Below are 15,816 nucleotides of genomic sequence, written 5' to 3'. Positions count from 1 at the left end.
TTACTTTCATGGAATATGTTTCTTACCTTACTATTCACTAATAAAAAATATTACTTATTTTCAAACTAACTTTTTCGCTTATAAGTAAATTTACTTAGTAAACTTCTTATGCTTAGCCAAACATGACAACTTGGATTATTATTCAAGTCAATGGCTCTCACTAGACGAACTTGATAAAATATATTGAAAATTTCATGGATATAATTCATCTCAAGAGCCTATCAATATTATTCATTTTTTGTGCATCCCGTTAAGCTTCATTCATGATAACTCCGAGCCAACTTCGAAATCTCCAAAATGCTCAAGAATTATTCTAGATGCACGACTCAATGCTCAAACTTCAATGACTTAAATTTGATCTTGAAACTTCAATGACATAAAATCAGTTGTTAAAATTAAATTTGAATCAATTTTTTAGCTGAACCAAACAAGAGCCTAATAGACAAAACACATTTTGCATGGATTTGTGTATGTCAAACAAATTTATCCCGTATTTAGTATGAAATATAAATGTATTATTCGTGTATAATTATTGACAACTTTTAAGAAAAAATAATATTGAGTCCATGAAATATATGGATAATATCATAACTGTGTGATTGTAATTAACGTTTTGATTTATACAAATGAAATAGTTAACTTATTAGGTACTTTCGACTTCACACTAACATGTGGTGATGTTTACTATTTATAAATAACATGTAACTTTTTACTGAATGAAGTACCAAATAAAGGTTTTTCTATAGTTCTGTTGGGAAAATGTGGCATATATTTTGTTTTCATCCTAATTATCATTAGTTACTTAATTAACTGCTTTGTTTATTATTGTAAATCTTACAATAAGGGTGTATTTGATTGCAAGCGTGAAATTTGCATCAAAAGAAAATAAATTCTAGGTAATTCAATTGCCTAGAATTTATTTGCATGAAAATTGTTGATTAAATGTGAGTAATAGATTTAATTTTCAATCTATAAAATATTATACTTATTCATTTTTATTGGTGGATAGATAAGAGAGAGTGAATTTCCTAAAAAATAAAATCACTCTCCTTAAAAAAAATATTTTCCTTAATTTTAAGAAAAATATGGTCGCGTGACTAAAAGTACGAAAATATTTTCCATGGAAAAATGACAATCAACAGCACAAAAGTAGGAATTTAGTTGGAAAAAACACATTTTCCATGGAAAATATTGGCAATCAAACGTACTCTAAGCATATCTTATTCAAATAAAGGCCGGCCCACTGGTCACATTATGGTTCACCTGCAACATATATTTTCATCACATAACAGCACAGGCTTTATTAATGAACTGTGTAAGAATCAGCAAAAATAGGTTTCAATCACGGCGGAGCCCGAATTTTGCAGAGAAGATTAGTATAAGTAGACCTCAATATCTGTGAATAAGCTTCTTCCAGGCATCCTTATTTTCTGAATAGTGCTTGATCTCAGCCTGCACAACGAGAAGGTACTCTCAGCATTTTAACTTTATATTTGAATTGCCAAGCAGTTTATTGGCCAATTAAAATTGCTTCTACTTTATCATATTTGATTTTCAAGATTTGCAAGATAATTTTAACGATCCAACCTCTGTGCTCAAATCGTTATATTATACATACAGTTCACTTTGAAAGGGACTCTACCCATCTTAACGCTGGTGAATTTCTTTCACATCCACCAATATTTGAACCAAAACATTTGTTTTATGAGAGATTTAAGTTGAATCATGAAGTATCATAATTCAACTTGAGAGTTACTCAATTGATACCAGAATTTAACTTATGTCTACGTAACACAAAGTCTTGAGAGATAAGAAAGCAAATACTCTCTTAAAGCAGACAGTTTATACATATAATATAACTATTTGGACATAGAGATCGGATCGTTACACTAATAGTCCAGTATAACTATAGCAAGGCTTCTAAACTTCTAGACATGTTGGATCAAACATGGTAAAAAAAAATTTGATATGCAGTTTAAGAATTTTAACTGAAATAAGGGTAGTTAAGTAACTACCTTTCTGACGCCTTTGATGGCAGTCAAAAGCTTTTCGCCAATAAAATCTCTTATTACCACATCTTTTTCAAGAGCTTCCACTGATTCAACTAGAGACTTGGGTAACCTTTTCACTTTATCTTTGACATTATCCGGATTGTCATCTGTTTCAAGAAAAAATAGCTGATAATGCACAGATCGAGTCATCAATTTCAAGATATATAGCTTCTTTTTACTGTATTCAAGAATCAATAATAGGAGACAGAACTTCCCTCAGAGATAGCCGAAATCATAATTTCAAACTTCTGTTATAATTTAAGTCTCGTGTCAATTAATAATGGAACACTGGTGTCCTCTTAAGCCATGCTATACATCATATCACACATCGATTCATTTAAGCGCTCATTGAGAAAAGAAAATGCACGTTTTCAAGTCAATTATACGTCCACTGAAACTATAAACAAGCAGAAATCTAATTTAAGAAATATAGAAAGGATAACCTCGTACCCAAAAAACCTTCAATTCTTGTGTCAGTTGTACAAGTCAAAACTCACCACAACATTGGTCATATTGGCAGAATTATACAGCAATATTTGGGAAAAGCCCTCGTAGGGAAATGACATCTTTCATCCTAATGATATATTTATGCTCAGGCCAGTTTCAAAACTCTGGGATATAACTATTCAACAGATTATAAATATATTCACATTTACATTGACATAACAGACATTTAGATTACTGTGGATGTTACCCCTGGCTGAGTCATGAGATGTCTCTAGCTGTGGCCTGTATATGGATTACAACTTGGACTCTTTCTGAATACCAGTATTAACCCTCGTCATATGACTCCAAGAGTAAAAGAAAGAGAGAAATTAGCAACTTATTAAATTGACATCAAATGGTGATTAAAAGCAGTGAACATAGGTTCAAAGAGAAGAATTAGACATGGATCACACCGGATATTTCAGGTGCAGAGACACCTTCGTAATCAGAGCAGATATACAGATCACATGAGGAAAAAAAATATATTTAAAAGGGGAGTCATCAAATTATTTATATAAAAGGAAATATCAGCATTTAATGGCATGAAAGCATATTAAATTTGCTCAAGTCACCCTAGTACCAACATTAAATTGTCTAGGATGAGAGCTTAGAGGATATCACAGAAATAAAAGGATAACATGTTAGCCTTCCTTGACTAACAACTGATTAAGATTGTTCATTTCATCATGTAGATGATAATAGAATTTATTGAAATGCCTTTGGAGTTATCTTGTGATAAGAAACAATGAAACACAGAACAGTATACAAAATAGATGTCTTAAATATGATGTTACTCCCACCGTCCCATTTATATAGGCTCGTTTTGTTTTTCACATGGATTAAGAAACCTTATATAATGTTATTGGAAAAGCAATTTTTGCCAATAATTTTCCTAGTTTATCCTTATTTATATTTGTACAAATTCAAGATTAAGTGAAAAAATTGATTATAACTAGGCAAATTAAAAAAGGGTATATTAGTAAATGAACAAAACAAAACACGCCCAATAAAGAAACAGGACTATATAATTGAGATAAGAAAATAAAGAAAGTAAGACTATATAAATGGGATGGAGGGAGTACTACTCATGTATCATGTAACCTTACCAATTGGTTCGGGCAGGCTCAAGTGTGTGCGTAGACCGTCTATCCCTGCAGCAATTATGGAGGCGAGGGCCAGGTAGGGATTTGTACACCCATCAAATGCCTTGATCTCAAAGTTGCTTACAGCACCATCTGGGGCTCCTGGTGGGCATGCAGTTCTTAAAGAAGCTTCTCTGTTTTCCTTTCCCCAGCACAGGTATGCTCCACTCCATGTATTAGGTTGTAGGCGGTCATAACTAGAGGATATTAACAGTTAACAAGAAGCAAGAGCAAAACATAATTGTTTCCAGCTCATTATATTATATGAATACACAAAATTCATTAGCACAACCAGATATTATTAGGTTTTCTTCCTCTGTTTCTTTGTAAGATGAATGTATTTAAATAAATATTATAAAAAATACCTTGTTTTAACATTTTGGCATTGTAGAGAGTTTCATTTTTTCTTTAATTATCTCTCTTATTTGTCCCTCAATGCAATGTGGTATAAGATGTGCAAGTGTCAATAATATATCTTTTCCCAGAAATTGTAGATTATATAACTTCAGCATTATAGAAGATCAATGCAACAACGAACAAGTGACAACAGGGTATAATTTCTAAACAATTGTCTCTTTAAAATGGAAATCTACTACAAACTAAAACAAGGGCTGAATGGCAGGCAAAAAAATTATCTCATTCTTCGGATACCCAAATGTTCTTTTTCGTTTTCAGCTGATCATTTTCTTTCATTCAGCATATCTACTAGTTAATTCTATTAACTTACTGAAAGCAATTACAAAATAAATAGATGGAGTTGTTAGATCAATAAACAGTCATGACATGGTAGAATAAGCATCTTAGCAATCATGAAATCATATTAGGTTGCTTAATATTGTTATCAGGTTTTAAGCAGGGCAGCTCGCAGCATTTAGTTGAATGTCTCTTGCTGAATAAGAAATAGAAGAATATTTGAAAGAGCTAGTTTTCTCGCCAAAGATAAGAACTGGAGCAGAACTTGCGCATTCTATTAATAAGAACTTAGTATTTTAGAAAAACAGTGATTCGAGAAGAGAATGGGCTAAAGAAAACTTCCCTGAAAGATGCAGAGATAAATTATCATATAATTTCTATTTATGTGCATTTCAGTATGCTTAGTGCCTAAAAATATCGAAGCAACAAAAAATGGTGTATCAAAATGGATACTTTTGCATCAGTAACATCAGCTGTCACTAAAGATGAATTAGTATTCCCAAAGTTCGGGTCAATCTACTTGTTTGATCATTGAGTATGAGAATAGTGATGATAATATTATGAAAGGACAGAGCATCAATAAAAAGAGGCAACATCAACATTAATATAAATTGCAAAATGCTAACCTATTTGGAACAGGTGCTGTAAATGCCAATATTGAAGGAAGATGATTCAACACTCCAGCCATGAACTGCTCTCCAATCTGGGACATTCCATGTTGAGTTGATTCACCATGTGCCATAAATACATTTTTTCCATTCTCAGACAAACTGATGTGCACATGTGATCCAGAGCCAATATCATATAGTGCATACCTAGTAAGAAAAGAAAAACCGGGCGTCATTAAATGACAACCATCCATGTGCAATTTCCAGTTTCATCGACCAGTGCTGCAGAAAACTGAGAAACCGAGAATTATATCCAAGCATTGATAAAGAAACTCCAATAAAAGAGTTTAGTGTTTAACTCATTCAGAAGGTGACTCCACATAATTAGCTGTAATGTCATAATATGTCAAGGAAACATTACTTCCAAGAATAGTGCTAATTATATCCCATCGGACAAAATTGTTAAGCTACCCCCTTCTCTTAATCTTTCTGTGTTCAATGCTCAATTTGAGCTTATATAGTCAGTTTGCATTCATCAGTGAATGCTTCAGGTGACAATGGAGAAAAGATGAGGATGAACTTTGAGATTGATCAATATCCAGTATATCTTTAAAAAGATATCATCCATACAAATCATTGAAAATAAACCATGAATGGAGTAAGTAGTAAAATTATGCCAGCAAATGTTAGGTGACTAATTAGGTGACTAAGAATGATTTTATGTTTAATAAACTACTAATACAGTGCATCTGTCTTAGAATGATTCATGTTTAACCGGTGGTCAGTGTTTCAAAGCAGCAGCGTTCAGTTCTTCGGGTTCTTAAGACAAAAATAGAAAAGGTAGAATAGATGAAGCCCTCGAGGCTGAATGTTCTTGGTTGAAGTAAATAAAAACTGACAGTAACGGTCCGTCATCTAAATTATCCTTTTATCTCAATAAAAAGGTAACTCGTGTTGAATACACATCATTCTATTAGACTCAATAGACAAAAAGTATCTGTTATATTGACCAGAAAGAAATATATTGGTTGGTAAAGATATACAGTGGACATCTAAAAAAAATGATTTCACTTTCACAAGCTTAAACATTGCGAATTTGCAATTCAGAAACCAGTAATTGAGACACAGTATCAAATTTCAAATTATGAAGGAACAACTGAACAAGAAACAAATTAAGGGATGCTTTGTGCCAAACCAAGATGTAATGATACAGAAAATTTGTAAGGATGTGGAGAAGGAGGTGATGTATTCTCTTTTTCTCCCTTTCATTTTATCAGTGACAAAAGATGAAAAATGTTGGAAACAATTAGGACAAACAACTAATAGCTGAACTTTGACATATGATTGTCAAAAATAATCCCTTTGAGCGAAGAAGCCACGATAAATCTCCTAGAACCATGTAAAAGACACCACAGGTAAGAACAAAAGGACAAACAAACTTATGCTGAATTTAAGAAATTTAGGCCCGTTTAATACCCATTTTTTTCAAAATGCATTTTTCTCTCTCTTCTTTTCAACCACACATTCTTTATTAAAATAATATTGCACGTAAATTAAAAACTTTTCCTTATTTTTCTACCACGCATTTCCCATCAATTTACTATTCTAAAATACATTTTTACATGAAAATGGATATCAAACACCCTCTTACTTGTTTCCCAAGATCAGATTCAGATATATGTGTTCCATAGACTATTATAGCACTTATGGCAGACAATGGAGACTCCTATATTCTGCCAAAAGTACAATGTTTGGACAATGAAACAAGCTAAGATGAAAGTCCTGAGTGGAAAAAACCTTAATAGACCAAAATCAATTCGCATGTTAACTAATTATTGAATCTATACAAAAAGCATGTCAGTTAAAAAATGCCAGATTCCTAGAGTGATAAAGAGCAGTAGACCTATATAGTTACTCTTGGACCCTTTGTTAACATCTGGTTACCTACTTTGGCACAAAAGTCGCCAACAGTCCGTGTTTTCTGGCCACAGCTCGGATAGTTTCACGTGTGTAAATTAAGTTGTCAGCTGCAATGCCACAGGTCGTGTATCCCAATGCGATTTCAAATTGACCATTCCCAGCTTCTGCATGTACCTGATAAATTCCAAAGACAAAACCTTAATACAAAAAGTATTTCTTAAAGTGAAACGAACTAACTAACTAGTGCCAGGACTAGAATTGAGTGTGTCTACTACGCTCGACGTATCACAACTATACTTAGCAGTTCTAATCAAAATGTAAAGCTACAATTGATCTATGAATTATGAGCTGTCATTCATGCTAAATCAAAATCCCTTTTCTGAAACAAGTTTCACTATTTTATCAATCTCAAAATTTCCTTATTTCAGGGGAAAAATTACCGTGGGGTTTGTGGGAATACTCTGAATTCATCATTGCAATTTAGAAGAAAAAAAAACATGAGTTCCCTCAATCAATGTTCTTTCATTTGATAGGATCTTGCATCAAAAGAAACTATACCTACTACACTATATATTGACGATCAAATATTCCAATGAGATCTATCAAACAAAACTTATTATCCAGAAACATCCCAAACTTGTGAGGAAAAAATGGATGGAGATTCTTAAAGATATGATATTGAAGACTTGCCAAGTTTAATTTCTTACATTTCTGTTTGCAGTAATTTTTTTTTATTTTGTAACCATTTAGGTTTTATTTCCTAGGTTTTAGTCAGACTTTTGACAAATTAAATAAACAATATTTTCTTCCTCACCTCCTTTATTCTTCTCTCTCAGCCCGCACTCTCTCTAATATCTTCCCCCTTTTCTCCTTTACTTATCCCTTCTCTCCTTTTCTATGATTCTTGTGTTTGTTGGCGCTGTACTGCATTGGAAAGGAAAATACATATCCCCATAATTCTGAAAGTTGACCTATCTATAGAGATCAAAGTCATGATTCTTTGTGTACAACAGCAAACTCAAGTCAATTAGTCAACAGTCATTAGGCCAAATTTTTATTCAGCAATCTGTCTTCTAAGTTTAAGTTCTGTCATGGTTCCAGTGGAGGTTATGGGGCTTTGAATCGAAGTATGGGCTTCCTTTGTGTGGTTTATATAGGCATGGGTTCTCCAACTTCAGTGGCTATCTTTTGAGGTGTGGCTCTTCCAAGTTCTATGACACGTTCCTCCAAAGTCCAATTCACCATTAAGACTGAAAATTAATCTAATTACTGATAATTGATATAAATAATAGCAAGAATTTCTTCCTACCTGTTCCACTACAATATTCAAAGATTGAAGAGAAGCTACAATTTCATGTAGTATGGGGAAAGCAGCATCAAATGCTGCTGTGGAGCAGTAAGGTGTTGAGTCAAAGGGTATCCATTGTTCTTTCCCCTCCCTGCAGAGTTCTTCATGAATAGCAACTGAGTCATAATACACGAGGGGAATTCAGAAGGATAAAGAGGTGAATGATTTGCTGTCATACACTATAATACTCTTTAAGAGAACAAACTCATTCTCGAAGCCTGCATTCATTTCCTGTGCAAATAGCAGATTTTTGTAAGATAATGCAGATATTTCAAACCTTAAGGCTAAATACACTAGATAATACCAAGTTAAATTCATCTTTCAAAACTTTTGAAGCTCTTCTCAGTGCCTCTCTCGGACAATATTCCCATGCTTCTCCAGGTTTAAGGTGCATATCAGCTAGAACCATTTCCTGTTGTTTTGCCCTATGCCATAAAGAATCATACGGAAAACCATTGACTGAGTCAGCTCTTATGTCTGATCGGAGAATTTAGATCAAACCCTTAGTAAAATGTAGATAATAATATCACAAATATAGACTCATGATTGCAAATGTTGAAATACATAACAAAACAAAAAATAACACAGCCCACAAGCAAAATGGAGGCAAGATCTCGTAAGGTTTATAAGCCAGCAAGACAGAGCTCAAGCTTTCCAAATATACAAATTACCAGTGTCTTATATATTGTAACTAAAAAGGGAGGATCTCCATACTTGTGCTTCTCCAAGGAAAGATGTTTACCATAATGATAATGCATGTGCCATGCCTGCTTCTTACTAGAAGCAAAATACATGTCCAAATCATCTTTTATCACATAAGATATTTGAGAAGGTTTTGGCTTTACTCATTGAAGAGTGGAAAAAGATGTCTTTCAGTTTCAGTAACTTTTGTTCATAATCAGTCGAAGGAAAAACCAAAGAATAAAATGTCAAGAGAAATAAGAACAATAAGAGCATGTCACATTGAAATGGCTGGTGCCATGATCTGGAAAGTAATTTCCTACCAGGGAATTATGCATTTGGTTGTAATATCAGGAATGAGTCTGATCTCACCCACTCCACTTAAATTAGTTCCATCAGCAGGACCATCTATTGCTGAAGACATTCCCATAGAAGCATGAGTTAGACCAACACCATTCTTCATGACAAGATTGTGGAAGCGCTCTTTAGGAACAACCTGATATATAATGTGTCAACAGAATCATACTGCATTTTGATCTACAATTTGTTTTCTTAAATAAGCATACATGGTTGCAATGCCATAGTGAAAGCATATAATTTGATCAACTCTACAAATTAAAGACCAAAGTAACTGTGCGAAATGTAAATCAAATTTGACACAGGGTTACAAGGTGTTTTCTTTTGTATATGTTTTGGTAGTTTGAGCAACAAAAGGTAAACCTTTTGAAAATATTCAGGCAACCATTAAAGCTCTCTTTTCTTCGTATGGTTGATTAGGTAAGGTATCTCTGACTGAATTTCTGTAGAACTTTCTAGAACCTAATAAAACATATAGAAGTTCCTACAGTTCTAGTTTGAGCAACAAAAGGTAAACCTTTTGAAAATATTCAGGCAACCATTAAAGCTCTCTTTTCTTCGTATGGTTGATTAGGTAAGGTATCTCTGACTGAATTTCTGTAGAACTTTCTAGAACCTAATAAAACATATAGAAGTTCCTGCAGTTCTACTTTCTTGGCAAGATATATTCTTTCTGCTATTCCCTGTGAGAGGGGTTGTGGCTGCTTTGAACTTTGAAGTGGTCTGATTGATTGATAAGTATAAACTAAGCCCCCATTTGGTCCCCCATTTTTCCAAAATTAAAATGGGTGGAATAGTATTTTTTTGGAAAATGAGAAGTTAACAAAGAGGAAAAGTGTTCAGTTTACGTGTAATATTATTTTATGAAAGATTGTGTGATCGAAAATAGGAGAGACAAAAATGAAATTTAATTTAATGGGGGCCAAACGGGGGCTAAGTAATATACAAGTATTGTCCAAGTCCTAAAGGCTTAAGCTCTTTTCAAATGTATATTGGTTACTCCAAACTTTCCTCAGTTCTTCTGCAAACATGTCTTTTGACATGAAATTTGAAGTGTGTTGACAGATTTCAGAAATGGAATTTTAAAATAAGTCAATGAGGGTTAAATGCAACATTGCAGCTTGTTTTTCTGTCTTGTTCTCAGCGCACAAATAGAATTAGCAGAGCTAGCTCATCTGAATACTTGTAGGATATTGCAGAGGAGTTATTGGCAGACGGTCTATGCCTGTAGTTCAGTCCTCCTTGCTGGGTAAATGTGGGGGCTGGTGGTTAGTCCCTAGGTGCCATGATCTATTAGGCTATGAATTACAGGAACAAATGTAGCAGAATGGAATATAGGCAGGTCAGACACGATGTTTGGTATTTACCATCATAATAATGCACTGTGATTATGTTATGAAGATCAAGATATTGTTTGGCTACTCATTTTATCCTGAATGTTAAGTACCCAAAAAAATTAAGAAAGTTTCCTGCATAATGAAGGTGTGTGTGAGTAAACTATCGAGATCTTATCACAGGTCTTCATTAAGAGATGTGTAACTATATTTTCTATAACAAACTCCTTAATCCAATGTTTTCCAGTCAATAGATGGAGCGCTCAAATTCAGAGTATCAAAAGATGATGAAAAGGACTTCATGACAACAAATAAAGCGTCGAATATAAGTTAGAAAGCTGAACAAACAAAAGCCTTACACGACATCTGTTCTGTCCAGAAGCATCTACCCAAAGCATGCGAACTAATGCAACGTCTTGAACACTGTTAATTATCTCCAATTTCGGGGAGGGGGATCCAATATTTTTCAAATCAAAAGATTCTGCAGTAGCTTTAATCTTGTATAATTGATTTGAATTTTCTGCGAATATGTCTTTAACTGCTTGAAGAGATTCTGAAATTGAAAGATCTCCATCCATGCATGCATCACGTAGAACACCAAAAACGATCTCGCGTGCTTTCTTTGCGCCTGTGAAAGAAATCACATCAGTGTACAACTTAATAATGACATGAAATCTCTGTTTGCGAAGATCCTTTAGTAACTAAATATATTGAAACTGCAAGTTAATTTTAGACTGCACTTTTTTTTGCATGATTTTAGGTAATTTATTTCAAAACATCAGACAAGCCTCGGAAATGGTGTCACAGTTTTTTCATTATCAAATGGAAAATATCGTTTCTTTCATGTTAAATGTTTCAAAGAGAACTTTCATAGGCTTAGCCTGGCAACGACTAGATAAGCAAAAATATTGAATAAGGTTGGAAATAATCATGGAAGCGTGATCACCTATAAATCCATCACATGCCACTCAATGTCTGATAGCAATATCATGCACAGATAGGTAAACATTGCTTAGCTGTGAATTTTCTAATCTTCTCTTTGATTTTGGAGAAGTAATATACATAATGCAAAACTCAAAAAGAGTATGTTGCGAGGCTACATCTGATCTCACGGGTGAGATGGTGAAATCAGTTCCCCTCCCCTCACGCCGAATCCGTATTTTAATCAAGTCCTCTACTTGTGAAGTTTACATAAATGGATGGCTTAAGGCTTGTACAAGCTGCTAACATAAGAGAATTATAGCCTCAACAAGCCCCTCAAATTCATTATGAATTCATTCATTCTTCAAATGCTTGACACATAGAATTTTCATAAAAGGGTGATAACAGATCTGAACAAACCATGTTACATGACTAAAAGCAAAATGTGTAGTAGCATCATAATGACATCATTCTTTCTGAACTGGCTGGTGTATCTGTTGGATCAGTTGACAGTGGTAACTGGCAAGTCTGCTGGTTCTAGTCCAGTTTGGTTTTCAAAATATTGGTTCTTGCCTCACCCACTAGGCCAGGCACCTATTGCTTTTGGTGTTTCAGTCACTGTTGAATGGTTCTTATAACAAAATATGAGAAATGAACTCTAATAATTGTACATGGAAAGCAAGAATGGGACCGCTTGTGTCGTAAAATACTCCATTAGGTGGATTAGCCACTCTGAGCTCATTCCTTATAGAACCTAAATTTCAGTCCCCTGGAGCCAGCACAATTATTAAGAGTTGAATGCAATGCACATACATGATTTTTTTTCTTCCTTTTTGGTGTACAAGAAAAACAGAACAATACCTATGAACTATTTTTTATCATTTTATCTTTTGAACCAGTCCAGTAGAAGATTTGTACCACAATATTAAACATATTAAGGTGTAAACACAAACTACCTGTATTCTTCAAAAGGGACTTCACTTACGAACTGAACTATAACAACTTATATTTGCAAAACCAAGCTGGACACTTTTCAGGTTTTTTAGAAATCAAATATGAAATATAGTCGGATGAAAAGCTAACATTTTGAGTGAATAAAACATTATATGGGTAAAACCAACCTAGGTAGAAGCTCTCAGGAAAAGCACATCCATCAGTACTGAACATCACCTGCCAATAGCAATAAATGTGATTTCGTGTTAGGAAAAACTTGACTAAACAAAAATGAAGTTAGTCTGGATACGGATGAGGAAGAGAATGTGAGCGTGAAACACGCAATTTTGGTCCCTGTACTACAGGAACTTTCAAGTGTTATTTCCCATAAAGGCCACATTTTATGGCCGCGAGATATAATCTTTAACTGTGTCCCGGAAGTGCATGAATTTCACCTTTTTCATTGGAGCCAGCTCCAAGAGTTCTTTGACAGAGGATAACATTCCGTGGAAGCTGAGTTTAGGAACTGCCAATCCAAAGTCCAGATAGACCTATAGGATACAGGTTTTAATCCTATTAGGAGACCCACAAGACAAACCTTTTTCTCTAACATCAAAACAAGTTTGTAAATACCTTACAACAGAAGCTTCAAGACCCATACCTGAGGGTACACAGAGGCCAAATATGATGCTTCCCTAGAAAAAGGGTATGATGCATGTAAAAGCACAACTCGGCATTTGCTAAACCTGCTGTCCTCAAGGAGACTACGGAGGTGAAGGGGATTGGCTAGCCTTAAATCCAGATCTTTGTCCCCGAAACTAAGAAAGAGCAATTAATGATTCAGTAGTCTGTCAGTACATGCAAATAAATATAGATTATTCCTAGTCTTAGCTCAATTATTATAATGAGATCAAGCAGTCAATACAAAATTAAAGATAAGAAAAGAACGGGCATAACATAATTAGCCGATAGAAACCCATCTTTATATATAATCCAGTTACCCGGTGTGTATCTGCATCGGTAAGTCAAAATGCAGAGCAACCTCCAACGCACGCATGAAGATGTAANATATATAATCCAGTTACCCGGTGTGTATCTGCATCGGTAAGTCAAAATGCAGAGCAACCTCCAACGCACGCATGAAGATGTAATCAATGAAGTTTTTATTTGTGATACGAACAGGGTATCCAGCTGGCAAGATATAAAAATCAGAATAATCTGTGCTAATTCAAAGGAAATAATAAATACATTGATGCAGAACATACCACGTAAAACATCATTGAGGCCGCCTTCAGCTTCCATCCTTGATACATTTGTATTAATTTCAAGTCCACTGCGGTATGCTGCTATACTTTTAAAGCCGAAAACTTCTTTAGCAAGAGTAACAGTTTGTAAGGAAATCAACTAGAACTTGGAAGCTCTTTATGAAACAATTAAAACTTCGACCAACAAAATGAAAATTTGAAAGGATATGACTTCAATTTTCCCACAAATACTTCTGTGAATGAGTCCAACGTCCATGCTGTTCCACCTGGGCTCCTCTGAAACAAGATTTTTGAAATTAAAAGAAAGAGTGCTGAAGGAGGTAAACTGATGGATCAGCCGTTTAGAAAATAAAGGAATTTGGGGGAAAAAACTAATTAGGGATGATCAAAGTTATGTGGGAAAAAAAATTGTCTGTGTTTATGTGACACCAGAAATTATATTTACTCTACACGATAAACAAATCCATATCAATCAATTAATGGAACTCAAAGACATAGAAGAAGGATACTAAAACCCATTAATGAAGCATTAGATGAAGAAAAGCCATCCCAATTTTACTTTAATTCTTTCAAAGTTTCAATGAATTCCACCGTGTACTATAAGTACTCCAGTATCAGCACTTTCTAATCCTATACTTCCACCGGGGTCTGATTTGGCCTTTACAATACAAATAACTGTGAAATGAAAATTAAGCCAAATTAGAAGATAGAAGGATCTCACCTCATCAAGAATTTTCTCAGCTAGATGCTCAATTCTTAATATTCGACCAACAACAGGTATAAAATTCTTGTGCCACTCAATATCATGCTTCTTGTGTAATTCAAGTCCATCATCAATGAGTACGGCAGAGATTCTAGCAGCCTTGAGGCATTTTGCAGTAATTGATTCCACTCCACATCTGGTCCGATATTCTTGAACAGCAGGCAAGGATAATTCAGAACCATACAGTTCAGCAATTTCCTTCAAGCTTCTCTAAAATATTTATTAAACAATTCGGTAAGAAGTAAATCTCCTCAAAAAAAAATAAAAATTTTAAAAAAAATAAAAATAAAAATAAAAATAAAAAATTCTAGATGAAGTCATAAAAAGTTACTGTTGGCAAAAACAATTCTTTTTCTTACTTTTAGATCTTGATGATGAGAGACGCGTTGAAACAAGAATTCATCAATCTTCCTAGTGACCAGATGGCCGACCTTAAAGTTTTACAATGTGCCAAATGTGTTGTGCTCCGCATGTACACTTTTGTTAACAACTTAACATCAATACAAAACTTGCAGAAAAGTTATATTTTATACGCACTATAACATAAACATGAAATTTGTTTTCTGTGAGTTCCTTTATATTAGATGGACCAGAATATATAGATGTAACTACAGATGCTTTGGAAAAGGATTGAGTTGTCATCCCAAAGCGGGCCATTTGAATGTTTATATATATATATATTATCTGTAACGTTGACTTGTTAGCAGGAAGCGTTTACCTTGAAGTTGATGGTGTGAGGTGCATAGGATAAGGCGTCGCCGGTGGCCTCGGTGAAGCAGTTGAGGAAAGGAACGGTGGAATCTAAATCCACTATGTTGTGCGCATGGGCATCAACTAGCTCCACCGTCTCCACTGCCTCTTTCAGCTCTGCAAATTTCTCCATTATCTCTTTCTACCGGCGAGGATCGTTGGTTCGTGCTTTTATGCTATTGTTGACTTCTAAATATAGGGAATGTATAATTTTACGAAGGTGTACTGTGATGAATTTTAAAAATAATTCTAAATTTTGACGTCTTTTAATGGGAGATTTTAATAAAACTTAATGAAATTCTTTAAAATCTATGTATTTTCAATATCTAGTGAATTTATAAAGATTTCATTAATAGAAGAATTTTAAATGATTTGGATAAATTTCAAGCTTAAAAATAAATATGGCCAAATCTTTTGACATTTCACTGTATTTTATGAGATGAATTATGCTACTTGTACATAAAAATAGTACATAAAGAATTACATAAAATGATGTAGAGAGAAAAGTTTTAGATAAAAAAATTGACTGTATTTTAAATTGACAAATGATANTGGATGAACGGC

General features: G+C 34.1%; 1 protein-coding gene across 2 annotated transcripts; it reads right to left on the bottom strand.

The window, feature by feature from the left end:
• Positions 1 to 1,191: 1,191 nt before the first annotated feature.
• Positions 1,192 to 15,453, bottom strand: LOC111404131 (protein fluG). 2 transcript variants are annotated; one of them, XM_023032879.1, is made up of 19 exons: positions 15,221 to 15,453; positions 14,461 to 14,712; positions 13,948 to 14,015; positions 13,740 to 13,855; positions 13,622 to 13,665; positions 13,476 to 13,537; positions 13,136 to 13,292; positions 12,930 to 13,025; positions 12,663 to 12,711; positions 10,980 to 11,248; positions 9,253 to 9,425; positions 8,553 to 8,673; positions 8,427 to 8,479; positions 8,210 to 8,339; positions 6,929 to 7,074; positions 4,999 to 5,187; positions 3,644 to 3,876; positions 2,016 to 2,158; positions 1,192 to 1,452 (listed from the first exon to the last, which is right to left on the bottom strand). In XM_023032879.1, exons 1-19 carry the CDS (start codon positions 15,383 to 15,385, stop codon positions 1,390 to 1,392), a joined length of 2,529 nt encoding a protein of 842 aa, XP_022888647.1. In that variant the 5' UTR covers positions 15,386 to 15,453; the 3' UTR covers positions 1,192 to 1,389. The 2 variants fall into 2 exon arrangements, with proteins under 2 accessions (XP_022888647.1, XP_022888646.1); XM_023032878.1 differs by lacking the exon at positions 13,476 to 13,537 and having other exon boundaries at positions 13,560 to 13,665; positions 15,221 to 15,452.
• Between the last annotated feature and the right edge of the window lie 363 nt (positions 15,454 to 15,816).

Source organism: Olea europaea, chromosome 11, assembly GCF_002742605.1.
Source record: "Olea europaea var. sylvestris chromosome 11, O_europaea_v1, whole genome shotgun sequence".
NCBI lineage: Eukaryota > Viridiplantae > Streptophyta > Magnoliopsida > Lamiales > Oleaceae > Olea > Olea europaea.
Note: the sequence above shows the minus strand (reverse complement) of the source record. Positions and strands in the feature narration are given on the sequence as shown.

Bases quoted from the DNA above. Each gene is read 5' to 3' on its own strand.
- LOC111404131 (XM_023032879.1), bottom strand. From the start codon at position 15,385: ATGGAGAAATTTGCAGAGCTGAAAGAGGCAGTGGAGACGGTGGAGCTA. The intron at 13,293-13,475 runs GTAACTGGATTA...GCTCTTTCTTAG, and splicing joins CCGATGCAGATACACACCGG to TTTCGGGGACAAAGATCTGG. The intron at 8,674-9,252 runs GTAGGAAATTAC...TTTATGGCATAG, and splicing joins ACCAAATGCATAATTCCCTG to GGCAAAACAACAGGAAATGG.